Genomic DNA, 18,789 nt, shown 5'->3' with positions numbered 1-18,789 from the left:
TTGGTTCCTGGCTGCGTAGTGCTTAAAATCCATGACCATTCTGTTATTATCTTTGGTTATTATTATGATCAGGGGCGTAGCGTAGTGGTCTGCTACGCGTCGCTAATAATTTATAGTAAATGGCACGGTAATGCACTGCAAAGTAAAAATAGATACGTTTCAACTCTCATAAATTTCTCATGGAACGTAAATGAAGAAAACAATTGATGTGTTTATAAGATTGTGTATACAGTAAAGGCTTAACAACATATGAATGAACGTTTCTTAGGTAAAATTACGGTACAGTTAACTACAGAGCTCCGAGTGGCATTTCCTTTTGGTTTAGAAGTAAAAGTGCCAACAACCAGTATAACCACACTCCACACAGACAACAGATGCGCCAAATGTGGCACACATAAAGGGGGACATTATGATGAAACACATGGTCGTGGTCATGCAACCAGCCTGAGGGGCTGTCCACACTGGAAGGTCCCCACTGACTCCCCCAGACAGATTTAGCTCTGCAGACGTGTCAGTGTAGGGCTGGTGGGAGTTCAGTATATATGTGCACGTCGCCACGCATGTATCTTCAGTGTTAAGTTCACCCAACAACCCATTGAAAAAGCTATCTATATTCATCATCTGCTACTTTCACCTGCAAGTGTCAATCAAGCTGAGAATATGCGTCCTTTTCCCTGACACGACACATCGTTCCGATTGGCTGCCTCGGGTTTAGGGGCGGTGGCAACGTGGCCTGATCTGAAATCCCATTGGAGAAGACGCGCCTGCGTTTCCCGTGACGCAGTTTGGAATTCCCAAAGTTACCAAGTTCAGGAGAAAGAAAGCGGCTTAGTGCGTTCATTGTAAAAAAGGAGGTATTTGAAGAAAAACAAAATACACGTGGAATTGTGAATGCAAAGCGAGGTAAAATGTGATTCTTCGGGTATAATGTGTTGTAAAATAACAGGCGTGACGGTGTGAAACGCCAGCTTGCATGGGGGGTGCTTTATGGGAACACGGAAGAGAATAGTGGGAATATTCAGCCACCATCCTTTGTTTACCATCATGAATAGACCTTGAAATTTGAAGCAACATGCGAAGCCTACAATCACTGCCTTTTCATTTAGGTTCGTTCGCATGGTTTCATATTGTAAACATAGCTTCAAATATAGGGCTCTAAGTGAGTATAAATCCTTGTTTTGTTTTCTGGCAGTCAACGGGTTGCATATTTCTGGATTTTAACGTCTCTGGTCATTTAGCTGTCCACTCTAGATTGAACACGAGCGAGAGAGAGAGCCTGGATGAATGGTTCCATATTAATAACATCGATGATGAATGCAATCAAGAAATGTGTTTTTGCCCTTTCTATATGGAGTGTACTGTGTACGTAACGCATCGATTCGTGCGCATCGTGGATGTCACCAAGCGTTATATAACTTGTGTTGTGGCAACTGGCAACCGAAAAATAATCTTTTATTCATCGCAAAGGAAAGGATCGAATTGTCAAACTAGAATCAGTGACAGTCCAAACCAAAGGTTGTGTCTTTCAACGATGATAGAAAACACTATAGTTTGTCATGTTGATACACTACACATGATACGCACAATCTGGCTATAATTTGACACTCCATACACTTATGTCTTGAGTGATCTGTTCTAAATTACAAAAAGGCCCAATGAACCTAGACAATAATGTGGCTAGTTGGCTTACTACTACAGGCTTGTGGTGAGGCGTGTTCAACATAGTGGTGTTATTTCTGTCATCGATCGTTTGCAGGATTCCACATTGAATCAGAAGCCTGTCTTATGCTTAGTTAAGCCTGAAGAGGGCGATGTCTGACAACGGTAACAGTACAGGCAGCACCGGCTCCTCAACAAATAGTTGGACCCTCCTCTCCCCTGAGGTAAGAAAAAGCCAGCTCAGCACTGAGGCCTTGCATGCATGCACAGACCAGTGACTGTGACTCTCAAACGTTTTCATTTCAAGGACCCCCAGTTTACTTTATTTGACATGAAATTTACATGACAGGTAATGCTTTTATGCACGCACACAACACGACTTTACTTACAACAAATGCGAAGGAAGCAAGCTTAAAATCTTGGAATTGCCAACTGTTACATGATATATTGAATATACCCTCCACCACAAACACGCATTGAGAATGAGATGATGAAACATTTTTACACAGCACAGACAGACAATATTATCTAGCAACAGTATATTTTCCTCCAGTTTTGTGGGGAAATGTGTGTTACAGCTATTCTCTGCTGTTGTAATTAACCCCTCAAACTGTGGGTGTGCATGGGTGACTGGTAGGGTTGCAGGTGTGGGTGTGTGTGGTAGTCTCATTTGCGTTACATAAACTTGTGAGTGTGTAGCCTCTTCACATCCCTGTGGCATGCGATAACTCATGTAAAGTAGGTTGGGATGTCAAGGTGAGTGGAGTGGAGGCTTAGCTGCTTGTAACCCTCATCTCCTTTGACCTTTGTTCTCTATAGGAAGCTGCTGTGGAGAATCTAGGCGCAGTTGATGATGGCACTGAGAGCCTGGGCGATGTCTCTAGTCTCTCAGAGGAACTGGCAGGTAGTGCTTAGCAAAGAGGATTAAATGTGTTTTAACTTTGACTTCTTTATTTTATTTTTTATTTATTTTATTTTCATTTTGTACCGAGTACTTTCTTCAAATGTGTGAAATGATAAAAGGTTGACAAATTCATCATTGCCTGTTTGACATTGTATTAATGCTATTCCAGGGGCAGCTATGGAGATCAAGTCAAGTGAGATTCCAATAGAAACAATCTTGTCTGAGGAGGGCCACGAGGTCAGTGACTATTACACAGAAGATTGACATAACATGACACATTTCTAGGGTTTAGCTAATTAGTCCCCACAGGAATCCGCGATTCCACGATTGCGGAATTTACCTCTGATTTCAAAGCCGCCCGTGGAATTCTCGACCGTCCGCGGAATAGTAGAATGTTTGTGGAATAGTCGGATGCCCCCGTTTTTACCCCGGGAATAGTAGAATGTTTGTGGAATAGTCGGATGCCCCCGTTTTTACTCCCGGGATACAGACGTTTAGTCGTTAAGCAGCTCAACCCCAGCAGCTCAACCACTGAAACCAAAACAAATGTCCAACACAGATAAAAGTAATTACTCACATACTGCTGCAGGTTCCATGTTTAAGTAATCCCAGTGTTGTTCAAGATGCATGGTTTGGTTTAGCAGAAGCACTGAATAACTTCCTGTGCGCTGACTTCCTCTTCAAAATAAGAGCCACGTGTAATGATTAGTCAACAATAGTTTTATTTCTAAGTCTACTTACAGGACGTTAACATGACATTTTAGTTCCTTTTGAATGCCTGTCAGATTTCTCTACATAACTGTCTCAGCTATTGGTAATTTTAGCTGTCCACGAATATTATCTAAGCCACGGAATCAAGGATTGTTCTCCGCTGAATTAGGAATGTTCTCCGCTGAATCAAGACTTTTTTTCCGGATTCCTGTGGGGACTAGCTAATACTCTTTATAGTACTTACATATTCAGCATAGCTGGCCCCCATTACAATGTAATGCCCAAATCGTATGTTAATCTAATTCTCTTATGAATTAAGCTAAACTGGGAACGCTTTTATATGCCGAATACTAATGCTATTACCTTTTGATTCTAGGTATGTCAAGAAACCTCTCCAGAATCCAGCGTGGGTCCAGTACCTTCCAGTCCCACTCTGTCACATACTCCTCCCACTGACCCCTTTCTCCCTCTGGACTATGACACAGAGAGCCAGGCTCCAATTATCCACGACATGGTAACCAGCTCCCCCAGCGACAATGACCAATTGGGTGCCATACCCTTTGTCACCAACATCAGTGTGGGAGCTGTACTTGACATTCCTTTCACTGAACCCTTTCCAGAGGAGATTGAGCTTGATGTTGAGCCTGAGCCTCAACTTGAGCCAGAGTCAAGCCCTGCTCCTTTTGTGCGAGAGTTCACCTCCCCTGCAGAACCTATGCTTGACATCCCCACTGATATGGCGCCTACTGTTGTGGAAAGTGTTGACCCTGTCACAGAACTAGAGGTTAGCCATCCGGTGGAAACCCTTAACTCCAGCGAGCCACCTTCCCATGTTGATGCCAGTGTTAGCCCAGCTTCAGGGAGTTCTGATCCACCAAGTCCAGTCACAGAGGCCACAACACCAGAGGTCAAAACACCAAAATCCTTTGCCCCAGAGACCATCGTCTCTGACACCTCAGCACCAGAGGCCTTTGTGTCAGAGGCCTCAGTGCCAGAGGCCTGGGTGTCCGACGCCCCAGCACCACAAGGCTTGGTGTCAGAGGCCTCAGAACCAGAGGCTTTGGTATCAGCACCAGAGATTGTTGGACCAAATGAGACGGGAGAAGAGGAACCAGCAGTAGAGAAGGATGAAATTGAGATGCCTGAGAAAGTGACCCAGGCTAAGGAAGTAGAAGGTACAGTATGGGATTATTCAAGAATCAAGATGCTATGAGAACCACTATTTTTTGTTCAGTGGAAAGTTCCCATGCATTGTTTTTGAGTGGTGCTAGCCACTCCTATACGCAGCAATGTGTGTCCCTCTGTATGTATGTATGTCTTAAGCACGGAAATATCGTTTGTTTTCACCACCAAGTGTCAATGTTACGCAGCCTAACACACACACACACACACACGTACAATACAAGTACAGTACAGCACCACTCGGTTCAGACAGGTCTGATTTCTGAGTGGTGCAACCACTCTAAGGAACCGCAATGTCCGTGTTCACCTATGTGACTACCTATGTGGCCATGAGCACCAGTGGTAGGACTATGAGTACCAGTAGGGGCACTGTTGTGCTAGAAACAGAGAGAGAGAGATAGTGCTGCACTGTTGCCTTCTAATGAGAGAGAGAGGAGGGGCGAGAGAGGGGAGTTGCACCACTCAGTTCACACGGGTGTGATTTATTATTTATACACTGGGGGTATTACTTTTGGGCTTTACTAGCTTTGTCTTATTCTTTCATAAACATTTCTCCAATTAGGCATTTGGCATATCATTAAAAAAAAAGACCTCATTCCGAATGCAGTAGGGTGAAATATCAGCTATGTTTTTATAATGTAATTTTTGCTTGCCTATCCTTCAGGAAGTAGATACTGGTACTGGCTACTGTTATGCCTAGAGCTGAATTCAAATACCCAAAATCTTGGCCACTCGCTCACTCACACACACTCCAGCATGGGGGTGTTACAGTGAAATTGGTAACCTGCTGAAATATGTGACAAACGTGTAGACATCACATAACGTCTGTGTCTGAACATAAATCATTGCAGTGTGTTTATTAGAATGAAACCTATAGCGGTATTTAGGCCACAGACCTCCATGTAAGTTATGTGATGTCCACAAGAGGGTTACATATTTCGTCAGGTCACGAATTTCAACGTAACACCATGCTGGAGTGAGCGTGTGTGAGTGAGCGACTCGAGTGGCTGAGATTTTGGGTATTGGAATTTGGTTTAAGGGATTATGCTGGCAAATATTCGTGTTGTAGCTAATCCACTACCTGTCGGCTGATTTATAGAACTGATACTGACGACATGTACACACCAGAAGACAATTAAACCTGATTTATACTTTGCTCGAAAATGTGTTTCATCCGGCTACCACATAGGAGGTGATGTGGTAGGAGGTGGAGGTGATGTGGTAGACTCTGTCTTGCATTTTATCCAGTTATGATGACATTGGATCACAAAACAAAACAACAGCAGAGAGAGCTCAATGATGTGATGGGATTCCAGTCATTTTCACATTCACGTTTTCCAATTGTTGTTGTGGTATAATATACCACAACAACAATTGGAAAACGTGAATGTCAGTGACATATTATGTCACTGACTCACGGTACATTTGCACATGTGAAAATCCTTAGTATTTCCATCCTAAATATTAATGTAATACTACTTGCAGAAAGCAGTTGGGGGTTAAATGTCTTGCTCAGGGACACTTAGAACAACTTGTGAATATGTTTTCACAGCAGGCTGGTGACTGGAAGATCATTGTTATGGCAAGCAGGCATTCACCCTGCTGAGAAATTAAACGCCTTCAAGCATGAAATTAATATTGTTACAATTTAGTGAGAAAATACTCCCTTTTTTTCCAGTTTCACTGACATTTTTTGTAAAAAAAAATCTTTAAAATTAATGAATTGTCGAGTATGTTTTTCCGACCCTCTGGCACATGAGCTTTTCCTCTGATCGATAGACACAGTGACTGTTAGTATCTAGCAGTCACTGTTTTTTTAATTTAGGCCCACATGTATTATTGGTTTATTTAAGGCGAGACACCCCAGGTGAATAGGGAAAAAAAGTTAAATAATAGCTATCACAATGAAACTTCTCCAGTTGATTACTTATATTAAAACTAAGATTTTTTGTATTACAAGTTTTCTGAAATTATATGTTTAAATATGCAAATTAGGCATTATATGCGCTAATTTGCATACATTTCGGGACGATAAATCTGAAGATCGGATAAAGCCAGGTTCAAAATGATCATTTCATTTTGTTGACACATTAGAGACAAAGAAAATTACACATGGGATTTTTGATATCTCTAATTATCACTCCACAAATCAGAAAATAGTGTCAACAGGCATAAAAAACCCAATTTTCGGCATTTTTTTGGTATAAAATGTGATGTAAATCAGGCTGTGAATGATATATCAACAAATCCATGTGTAAATGTCTGCGGAATATAGTTATGAATAAGACTGGAAAGTTTGGTGTATGTGAGTTCAACTGAAGTGGAAATTCTTTGTCCCAAGTATGAGGAAAACTCATTTTGAGAAAACGGCCTTTAAAGATTTGTATTGTAAAATTCCAAAACGTTTTATTTGAAGCCACTATTTTGAGACAAAATATCTCATCCAAACCTTGGCAACAACATATAATGGCATATATCATTGGAAAGGTCTGGACCTCAAGCTGACTGTGGTCTGATCCAAATATGGTCACTTCCTTTGTACCAACAACCAATCATGAAAATAGAGATGGTGGCTTTTCACCCCGAAAAACGAGCTGTCATTGGCTAAAATAAACTATCCAACTAAACATCTAAATCTGTATTTTTAATGTGTATTTTGCTTTAGTTTGAAAGAAAACATGTTTAGGAAGCAAAATAGCAAAAAAAAGAAAAATCATGATTTCACCTGGGGTGTCTCACCTTAAAACACATGCACACTATACTGTATGTGCAGTACTTTACATTACATCTATCATTTTAGCTTTATTTTTCTTTTCTTTTTTCAGCTCACGTTCAGACATCCACTAGTTTTGTCTTTGCTAGAGGTGACACCAGCAGTGATGACGACGGTCTAAGAAGGAGGAATGTGCCGTTCTTTGAAGCCCCAAGACCAAGAACATCAGATGAGGATGACGAGGAGGAGGATGCGGTGTTCCAGCTGGTCCAGAAGAAGGAGGAGAAGCGTGTGTTCTCCATGAACAGATGCATTGTGGGTGCTCTAGTCGTACTCTGCTTAGGCTCCCTTTTCCTCTCCGGTGAGTTCAGATAACAGAAGATGTTAATCTACTCCACCTGGCTTAAACTCTTACAGATTTGCATGTGATTGTAAAGGGTTTGGCATGAGTATGTTTAATTGAATGCACAAATGTGAATATTGTTTTAACAATCCTTGAACCATGATCTCTAAATCCTCATCTGTTTCAAACTGTGTTTCACACACCCTTTTTCAACCAAGGTTCATGTTTTAGGTTGTTATTAGAGAAAGTAAAAGATGGGTGTTAACTTTTTTCCATTTGCTGCTTTCTTTCGTTTTAGCGATTTTAGCAATTTTTGACGGGTTCGAACATGGGGCTAAGTAAAAAATACATATATTTTTTTACAACATTTTACGGCGATTTCTTTATTATCATTTACTATAGTCCTACTAGACTCCAGGAAATTTCATCTGGCCACACAAGATCACGGGATCTACTGAATGTGAAGGGGGGTACTAGGGGTATGCCATACTGTGTGTTGTAGGCTCAATATGTTTGTCACCTCCCCCTTAACATTCTTTTGTAGCCAGATGTCATTTTATGGGGTCCAGTAGGACTATAGTAAATAAAATATAAATAAATTGCTATAAAATGTTGTAAAGAATTACATATTTTGCCCCATGTTTGAATGCCCCCCCTCCCCTGTCCAAAAATAGCTAAAATCCGTAAATTGAACGAAAGCAGCTAATTAAACAAAATGTACGCTCATCTTTTACTTTCTCTAATAACAAACTAAAACATGAACCTTGGTTGAAAAAACCAACGTATATATACGGACTTGGGAAAGAATTAAGTAAAAGTTGAAGTAACATTTTTATAGTAACAACGCTAAACTCTGTACAGGGTTTCTTGCACAATGTTGTTGGCATGGCGCTGCGCCATGCTTGAAATAAATCGCACCATGCCAAGCTTTTTTTTTTGAGGGGGCTAGTGAATCATGGTGTGTGTGTGTGTGTGATATGAAATGTCCAGTACCTCCCCTGTGCCTCCCCAAGTGCCACCCCAGTGTCTGCCCATGCAGTGCCCCCCAGTGTCTCCCCAGTGTCCCCCTGAATGCCTCCCCAGTGCCTGCAGTGCCTCCCCAGTGTCTCCCCAGTGCCTCCCCAGTGTCCCCTCAGTGCCTCCCCAGTGTCTTCCCAGTGCCTCCCCAGTTTTCCCCTGAGTGCCTCCCCAGTGTCTCTCCAGTGCCTCCCCAGTGTCTTCCCAGTGCCTCCCCAGTTTTCCCCTGAGTGTCTCTCCAGTGCCTCCCTATTGTGTCTCCCCAGTGCCTCCCTAGTGTCTCCCCAGTGCCTCCCCAGTGCCTCCCCAGTTTTCCCCTGAGTGCCTCCCCAGTGTCTCCCCAGTGCCTCCCCAGTGTCTCCCCAGTGCCTCCCCAGTGCCTCCCCAGTTTGCCCCTGAGTGCCTCCCCAGTGCCTCCCCAGTGCCTCTCCAGTGCCTCTCCAGTGCCTCCCCAGTGCCTCCCTGAGTGCCTCCCCAGTGTCTCCCCAGTGCCTGCAGTGCCTCCCCAGTGTCTCCTCTGTGCCTCCCCAGTGCCTGCCCAGTGTCCCCAATAGCATTACAAGAGCAATAATACAAATTAATCTTACTTCATTAATCTTATTAATTAATTAATCTAATGAATTAATTAATATAATTAATTAATCAATCAAAATTTTCGACGCGTGGCCAGGGGCCGCGCGCCAGAAGTCCCCCCCCCCCGCGCGCCCAGCACCATGCCAAAGCAACACTTCCTATTTGTAGTGCCAGAGTTCATAAAATGAGTATTTAACAACAACAGCGATTGGTATTCTAAGAGGCCTTGGCAGCAACATGGCAATAAAGAGTGTCTGTTGTAACGCATGTGAAACATGTTACTTTCTTATCTGACAGATGACTCTGACTCCCCCGAACTGAGCGATGGAGAACAAAACCAGGTTTGTCTTTGAATTATGTCTCCTTGTCTGTCTTCACTCTCATGTTTTCAGATTTGCATGTTGTGTGGTATGTGCCTTGAAATTAAGAAATGGTAAAAAAACAAATACCCAAAGAGAACATGATGAACACAATAAATCACTGTAATGATTTGGTTATTTATTTGCCAATGAATTTGGATTTTTCAAACAGGACTGGCTTAATGGTGATCCACATTATGTAAAAGAGCTACTGGAAAAACTGGCACAGGAAAACCAACAAATCTCTCAACTTGAAGCACAGCTGGAGGTCGGTGTATATCATTTGTTGATTAATACCAAGTGTTAGTAAATTGGATACTGTTCATTTTTATTTGCATACTGTAGGTCTACACCCCGTCAACACTATAAGGCCACTAAAACACTAGATAGTCTCATACTGTTCATTCACGACAGAGATATACATTGCTACTACATCTTAGTTATCTCTCCTCTTGCTTGTTTTTCATGCATACTGTACTGCTATGAATATCAATATCCCCACAGAGATCAATAACAACGTATGGTACCGCATGGGTACCCGAGGCTAGAGGTGTAGAGACTGCAATGTAATAATTACAGTTCTGCCTAAATGGTGTTAACTACATATGTTTACTACTTTTTCGTCTGTCAACAAATTACAGTAACAGTAAAAGCATAAATATGAATCCTGGCCAGTGGCCAATCTCTTCCAATCAAACTCCATCTTACAGTATGTACGATGTCGACAACTGACAGTATGTATGGCCTTGTGCATCTTCTTTCTTTTATTTAGAGTAGCCAATTGTTTTTAGCCCCTTTTCCTCCCATAAGTCATTATGCCAATTCATTCCTCACCACACACATTTCTGTGTTGTCACTGCTGTTGTATCCTACTGACTCACCTGACAGTGAGGGGCCCCCACCGGGAGGACATAGGGCCTTTGTCCTACTGACTCACCTGACAGTGAGGGGCCCCCACCGGGAGGACATAGGGCCTTTGTCCTACTGACTCACCTGACAGTGAGGGGCCCCCACCGGGAGGACATAGGGCCTTTGTCCTACTGACTCACCTGACAGTGAGGGGCCCCCACCGGGAGGACATAGGGCCTTTGTCCTACTGACTCACCTGACAGTGAGGGGCCCCCACCGGGAGGACATGGGGCCTTTGTCCAACTTCTACCGCCCAACACACCCTGCTCAGCCCATAGAAGTACATGCAATGATGACTAATATCACGCTCCCCCGTCCGGCTTCCCTCCCCCAAACACGGGCCAATTCTGTTTGCATAGATGCCCGACAAAGCCCAATGCAACCTCCGTGGTGATGGGCAGGGACTTTACCACTGCGCCACCCAAGCGCCTGACTTTGTGCATTTTCCGTCATTGTCATAAAAACCTTATCATAGTTTTCATCAAATACTACAGCATACACTACACGGTATGATTCAGAGTGTGTATGCACATTGTGCGGTTAATATGATTATATTCAGTATTATAAAAGCACTAACATTTTGCACTATTGTATTTATTTTGCACAAAGACGATAAAATTATTTATAATAAAGTACATAATCTGGTCATATGCATATTTCGTGGCCCATCATGTCATTTATAGTCCTGGATATCACTAGCTTGATCACTACGATACTCTTAACAGAAGAACCACATTATTTTGTATTTAAAATATTATTATATTTTATATATACGTTTATTTAACTCATCCATCGCTATTAAGAAGTGCCAAAAAGTCCCTAAGCGCCAGTCTCTATACATTTTTTTATTTAATTTTAATTTAATTTTTTTTGTTTTGGTCCAATGTTATACCCGTTTGAAAAAGACGATAAAGGCGTCGTTGGCGCTGCTGGAGTTGCTGAAAAATCAGTCAATTCAGTCCTTGGCAGACAATACAAAAAAACAATGTCAACTTATAAAAACATGAAACCGTTGCATTGTATATGGGGTTTATAGCCAAGGCTAATTTGCAACCCCAGTCCCTGGTTAAGCCTATATACTCTACCTACTAAAAACAATAATTTTATAAAAACGACGTGCAAGAAGCTCTGAGCTCTGAAGTACAAAAGTAATAACATTCCCGAACTTTCAACAATTAAAAATGTGCTTAACATATTCGTGTTCGCACCTCTGGCCCGACTTCAACCAGTGTTTAACCTTTTTCATTAAATATTTTTATTTTATTTTATTTCAATTGGTAGTATTGGGCATTCCTGAATAAGATGACTGACCAAAAGTGGTGTTGCTACCGTAGCTACCTTTTGGTTGCTGGCTGCTGATCCCTTTGTGGTGATTCTATTAGTAGGCCAGAAGTGTACCTCCCAGCCCTGGCAGAGTAGTTCTGGAGTAGTTCCAACGGATCGTGTGCCCCTGTTTTTTCCCAGTCCCTAGTGGGACTGATTGAGGGTAGCTACTGGGACGTAAATCGGGACTTGATCACTCCCGGCTGGGTCGCCTGAGTGAGGGGTATGATGTTGAGAGACCCGAAACCCCGTTGACCTCAGGATACATCACTGAGGATACGTCCCAGGTGCATCCATGCGATGTTTTTTAGTTTTAGGGTGACCAGATCCAAACTGTTCATTTGAGGGACAGAAGTATCTCTTGTGTGGGACAATTGTATGTACTCATGTATTACTTAAGTTGCTATTAAATGCCTTGATGTCACATTTGACCATAGGCCTAATATTACCTATCATGTTGTTATTAAACCGCTCTGGCGTCTCGTGTTTTGTTTTAAATTTAAATTTGGTCATGGGTGGTATGGCCGACTTGATACTGTAGCCTATAGGCGATATTTCTCATGTTATTTTTATCCTGCATAAAACACATCTTGCAGGAAAAGAGACAATGAGGGAGCTTTACAACAGAACACCAACTATTAGGGGACTAACTAATGGGGCATGAGCACTGATGCCTGCCAGTCACAATGTGGGACATGGTCTCGATTTGTGGGCTGAATGAAAAGTCTGAAAATAAGGGACTGTCCCACGCAAAGAGAGGCATCTGGTCACCCTACCTACTGTACCTGGCCCTTTTAACTGAGGACAAATTACCACTTGGGCAAGATCATGAACACACAAATATTTTGTATATAGTATATTATGCTGTTGTGTACTGCATGTAGTCCGGCAGCCGAGGTGGACGGGTGGGAAATTTGGTAGTCTTTTTTTTTTATTGGCCTAAAATATTGTCTATATACATTCATGAATCCACTTGCTGACCGGCTGTCAGTATTGAGCAATTTTTTACAGGGGTTTCTTGTAACCCTACCATTTACATCCTATGGCAGGCATAGCATGTCTTTACCTTAAAGATAGCCTGATGAAGGCTGCATAGGCCGAAACGTTGCTGTTTCCCTATTAAAAGTTGTTTACTGTATTTGAAGACAGTATGTGGGTGTTTGTTCCTTTTTTATTGTTGGGCATCGTACCCTCTCCTACGTACTTGTCGCCCCCTGTAGGTGTGCAAAAGCCTTGCTTTTTATTAAAACGTTTATTGCAAAAACATGCTTTTTGGGGGATAAATCTGCGATGTTTGCAATAGCGGAGCCTACGTGTGTTGTGCGCTATAGCGAGACAGGCCAATTCTCTCCCAATCAGTAATGTGGTCTATTACATCGCATTACCCACTTAATTACATAATTACATAAACGTACATAATTTGGTGTTCATATATTCAGAACGGGTAAGGCCTAGTATACCAAATTTCCCACTTAACGAAAGAAGCCTGTCGGCTGCCGGACTAATGACCCTTTTAAAGCAATTTAATTTTACCCCTTTTTCTCTTCTATTTCAGTCCCAGAAAGAAGGATTAGATTTGGCACTGAAAGCAGCAGCATCAGCTGCAGCAGCAGCAAAGGATGGTGGAAATGGTAGAGAGAACTGGAGGATGAAGGAGGAGTTGTCCTCCCTACCTGGCCTGAAGGAGGAGTTGGAGACTCTAAGGGCCAGGGTTACTGAACTTACACAGCTCACAGGTATACTGCACAAAACACTGTGGTATTTATTTTTAGCCCATGCTAGACTGAAGCCCTTCAATGATCATGGGAATTAAAGTGAAGGTGATTGATAGAAATGTGCAATTACCTTTTGAGTAATGAGATAAAGTATGATGAAATTCACAGTATTTTATTGTTTATTATTTCACCTTGTACTAGTGATGCTCCGTTCGATCTGGCACCGATTTTAAATTGTCCGATTTTCACAGCTCCAAATGACTGGATCAGTCGTTGCTAAACTAATCTTAAAGACCATGGTGTCAGCACCAACCATGGGGTCAACCACCGACCCCATTGGTATCTCCAAAATACCATAAGGTATTTTTATGAAAGTCAGATCCTGTGATTCCTCTGAACGGAAAAGCTTTAAATAAAGCAAAAGAAAATAATAATAATAAGGTTCAAGATAGGGACTCCAATATTTGAATTGGAACACCCCTACTTTGTACTGATGGGTCTCGATTATTTCACACTACAATCATTCCCCCTCAATATTCCATATTATTCAGCAATTCTTAAAATGATCATGCATATAAATTCAGGTGATTTATTAGAGGGATTCCTGGTTTATTCCATTGAAATATGAAATAAAATGTATGTAACCACTTATTTACAGCAATATATAGTCCCCTAAACATTATTTTTAATTTGATTTATTTTTCTGCTTTAGAACACATACGTGTATATACTATACAAGGCATTGAAGTCATACATTATACCTACATAATCTTTCATCAGTAATGAGGAACACACAGAACAACCATGTCAATTGTCATAAAGTATTATGCCTTTATATATTCCTTCCAATGAAGCGATATGGGAATGAACACAACAATATACTAACAAATGATGTGATGCTTCCTCCGCAGCTAATCCGGCCACGCCAACACCTGCACCAATCCCAAATACTCAGCCTAGTGAACCAGGGAAGAGCAGCCAGAACAGAGTAGCAGGACCTGAGAAGAAGGGAGACTCCAGAGATGGAAGCAGGCTGAAGGAAGAACTCCAAAGACAAAAGGTTCTTCTAGAGGAGAGCAGAAAGAGGCTGGAGGGGATGAAGAAGAGAGAGGGAGGCCATAAGAAGGGCGTGAGGGACAGCCTGGAGGAGATCCAGAAGAGGCTGTCTGAGCAGGTTGACAAGCTGGACAAGAAGAAGCCGTGGGAGTCAAAGTGGACTGGGAACAAGGGAAAAGAGGCTAGCAGGGAACACTGGAAGAAAGAGGAGAAGAAGGAATGGAGGGGAGAGAAGGAGATGAAGCACGCCAAAGACGGAGGCCGGAGAGAGAAAGAGGAGAGGAGAGAGGACTGGAAGTCGCACAAGCAAAACTCTCATAAAGAGGCATGGAGGAAAAACCAGGACGAGTGGGAGAGGAAGAAGGACGAGCGCAGGATGGACAGAGATAACAGAAGGAAGGAGAAAATCTGGCATAGCCCACCAACAAAGACGTCCCACAGCCACCATCAACACCAACAGAACCATCACCAGTCTCACCAGTACAACCAAGACAACTTCTGGAAGCACCAGGAGGTGAAGCTCCGACGCATTGTCCGCCCTCTGGTGGGATGCAACAGCGTGGAAGACTGTGCCGTCAAGGAGGGTCTCTACCCTGTGGAGCTGTCTGAATTTGAGGAGCTGCTGGAGGGTTACCTGAGCAAGCTGGAAGGTTCTCCGACAGAGAGCAAAGACCAGATCCGCAAGCTGACTGCGGAGTTCTTCAAAGGCGACGTCTTTACCCATGACCGGGTTCTGTTCGCTGACTTCGCCGAGGAAGTGGCAGACATCCTGGAGGACATGGCAGACATTTTGGAGGATGACGGGCCGGGCGACAATGACAGTCTGGAGAAGGAGATGGAGGAGTTTGAGCGTGAGGCCCTTTGGAAGTTTTCTGCCACAGCATAGATGGAAACAGCGGAGCCGAGGCAGAACAGAACGCAAGCAAGGTACAGTGGCAGTGGTGGCTTCTCACAGCTGGACATGTGTTCCCTACTCTCTCTAAAGAGCTGTAATTGTAGTAGAAAATGCTTTTGGCACAAAGAGTGATCTTGCCTCTCATAAATGTTTCCAGTTATAAGCTAGACCTCCTCTGCCAGGTAAGCCACCCCCAAGAAAAAGTCCCACAGTTGTGTTGTGTTGTGTGGATTTGCCTAAGATGTATAGTGTTTTCTCAACACCTACTGTATTGCATGTTGTAGTTCATTATGTGAGTTAACACATTTTCAAATGTTGCAGATCACAAAGAGAATAAATGTGGTTACATAAAAGCAATGTAAGAAACACAAGGGGTAAAACGCATTCTAGCTAACTTTAGACCAGATCAAGGCAATTCAGTTGATATCCAAAAGTATGCAGATACTTTGTTGTGATTGTCTCATCTGTCTGTTACTCAGTGTCTCAAGCTACATGTCAGATCCACCCCACCCATACAGTACACCAAGCAGGTTAAAACAAATGTTTTTTCAAATTATTTGAGTGCAAACTAGCCAATGCCTGACGATCTCTTCCCAGATGTACCTCTACGATAACAACAATCAGAGCAGGACAGACCAGTTCTGAGACAGCAGCTCACTGTGTGCTGTATGAGAGCCCTTTAGCACTTGGCCTCTGCGTTTGACTGATGTCTTTACCCTGCCAAGTCAAAGTGTCAGGCAGCTTATGGAAAACCTCTATGAACTAGTGACATCTTTCATTTAATTTAAAAGACAAACCAATAGCCATAGATACATTTGAGAACTACTAAAACGCTTGGCACTTTGTTTGATAGATTTACATTTACTAAATATAATTATTTTTTCCACTTATTTCGATCACAATTAATCTTTTAGATGGCCACTCATAGCCTTAAATGAAAGATTACAAAGTGCAGTAAATGCTCCCATGAACCAAAACATTGCTTAATTTAATTATTTAATTGCCCAAATAGGATTGACTACCAAAAAAGTTGTTTTTCTAACAGGATTTTCTTCCTTCATTTGAATCACCCATGCTAAAGGTGTTTTGAATAGTACCGTATTGTGCCGAATAAAAGACTACTCTGATTATAAGACGACCCCCATTTTTCAAGACTAGTCCCCGGTTACAATACGACCCGGTTTATAGGATATTTCCATTGTATATTCAGCACAAATTGCACAATAAGATACACACAATATGGGCATACAGAATTGCATTACAATTATGAGGATTGCAAGGAAAAAAAGGGCAGACAATTTATTACTTTTGAAATGTTTGTTATTTTCTTGTAGTTCTATTGTAGTTTTCTTCCCTTTCGGTGGATGTTCAATAAGTTCAAGTTTGTTTTTAAAGTGATTTTAAATATAGAAATCCTTGGTACGGTTACTGTGCAATGTTCTTTTACTTTCGCTGTTGTAAGAAGCTGTGTACACATCCCAGAAAGTATACATTGAATGTGAAAATATTAAGTTATGTCATTTTGGTTTTCAAAAAGCTTTTTGCTAGCTGCTGCATATGTGCCTTTGTTTGAAAAAGAAATTTCTTTCATAGAGGGTGTTTGATACGTTGGACTAAATATCTCACATGCTGAAAACACACTAGTTTACACTGTTTACAATGGTACTGCTATTTCTAGGGCAGAGAACGAATGTAAGATGGTTTACACAAAGTATTCAATAGTTCGTTTTTTTTTCCTTAAAACCAATCTTCTCTGCTGTATGTACAGAGAAATACCTGTGGGATATTTTGTTTTCATTTAATCCTGCCAATGCTATAAGGGCAAAGGCATTATAGATTGATTTACTACACACAGAATCCTACAGTGAAGCACATTTCTAAAACATTGATTCTTCTTTCTTGAGAAAACAGGCTTTGTGATTAGGAACAATTTAAAACCAGTCTCCTGTGCATCAAGTTGAATCTTAAGATACATTTCAGTGTTTAATTTTCCCAGTCACAAGTCAGGTCCTCTCTTAGCAGGTTTAATAAAGTTTCCACATTGACAACCTCTGTTGTCTTTATTTTGTTTACACTTTAAACGATTAACTGCTGTGGTTTGAAATCATATATATCGATTGCCTGTTTGGTATCGATATCATACCATCTGGGCTGCCACTCATGCAGTGGGGCAGGATAATGACATTTAGGTCTATATGAATGGACCAAACTGTCCCATTCAATTAACTTGTATCAAAGTTTGGATATTTTAGGTGGTGGTTGTATCGGTATTCCAATGCCCAGATTGGTATGCAGGCTTACAGTACTGTTTGAGGTAAAAAGGTACAAAATGACTGGCATCCATTGTCATAGCTGTGATACTAGACTGAGGTATTTAAGTTGTGATGAAACAGCATGAGTATTCGCTTACTCATACACAGGTACACACAATGGCATTTCCTGGCAAGTGACACAACCAGTGGGGCAAGGTCATCCCAGGCTGGATATGTCGACAAGTCCTCAGTAATGCTTGACACAGATAACTGTACTTGTGTGTGCTGAAAGAGACATACTTTACTACATTCTTCAGAGGAGCCATCAATGACGGGTGCACACGACAGCATTTTCTGCTTACATCTCTGGTGACATATTTATTTGTCCAGGTGTGTATCTTTTTAACAAGACGGGCCTGGCCAACAAAAGTAGCAGCAAATTCAGTTACAGAAGCAATGTAAAGAAATATACTGGGTCAATAATGTTGGTTGTGGATTTCAGACGTCATGTGGCATTGTGGCTGGACTAGGACAGTCTTATGACGTATCTATGTCATACAGTATGTCATACTATGACTTCAAGGTTTCAGCCTTATTTGATTGCCATCCACTTCCTTAAACTAGACAGCTGGCTCTGAAAGAGTCTTAACTGATGACATCTGCCCATTTGGGCAAATCCCTAACCACAAGAGAGTAAAAGTTTAAATATTTCAAAGTATAGAATATGTGAGCAAAAAATTGTGGGATTCTGTTTGCCTGGTTCCAACTTCCAGCCCATATACCCCCCACTCCACTGAGTGAACTTCAGGAAGGTTCAGTCTGGGATTCTGTAATAGACTGTGTGCATGAGAAATTTGGAGCTGTTCGGTCCAGCTGCGAGATTAGCTCTGGAAAGACAGCAGACGAACAGACCCTCTTATATAGACGGAGTAGCCTCTTTCAGACCCATGCTGTAAAAATGTTATCCATCATAGACAATATTTGCAAAAAGTGAATGAATGAGAGCAAGTGATGGCACATTTTGTCAACAACTTCCAAAAGATTGTTTCTTTTTTCCAAACAACACAACTGATCTTGACATGTTGAGGATAACCATTGATAAGAGGTGACACCAATGATACTTTCTAAATATAATGAGAACAAGAAATATAATTAAACGGATCTTCTAATAAGCACGT

General features: G+C 41.8%; 1 protein-coding gene across 2 annotated transcripts; it reads left to right on the top strand.

The window, feature by feature from the left end:
• The first annotated feature begins 591 nt into the window (after positions 1 to 591).
• Positions 592 to 16,787, top strand: pbxip1a (pre-B-cell leukemia homeobox interacting protein 1a). Of its 2 annotated transcripts, none has more exons than XM_080786938.1 (10): positions 592 to 903; positions 1,757 to 1,883; positions 2,479 to 2,563; positions 2,733 to 2,800; positions 3,651 to 4,449; positions 7,282 to 7,530; positions 9,400 to 9,443; positions 9,634 to 9,729; positions 13,249 to 13,429; positions 14,320 to 16,787. In XM_080786938.1, the coding sequence occupies exons 2-10, from the start codon at positions 1,812 to 1,814 to the stop codon at positions 15,348 to 15,350; spliced, it is 2,625 nt and encodes an 874-aa protein (XP_080643064.1). In that variant the 5' UTR covers positions 592 to 903; positions 1,757 to 1,811; the 3' UTR covers positions 15,351 to 16,787. The 2 variants fall into 2 exon arrangements, with proteins under 2 accessions (XP_080643064.1, XP_080643065.1); XM_080786939.1 differs by lacking the exon at positions 592 to 903 and adding an exon at positions 1,010 to 1,106.
• Positions 16,788 to 18,789: the final 2,002 nt, after the last annotated feature.

The sequence above is a fragment of the Protomyctophum bolini genome (assembly GCF_963924005.1).
Source record: "Protomyctophum bolini genome assembly, chromosome: 17".
NCBI lineage: Eukaryota > Metazoa > Chordata > Actinopteri > Myctophiformes > Myctophidae > Protomyctophum > Protomyctophum bolini.
This window is presented reverse-complemented; position numbering and strand designations above follow the sequence as displayed.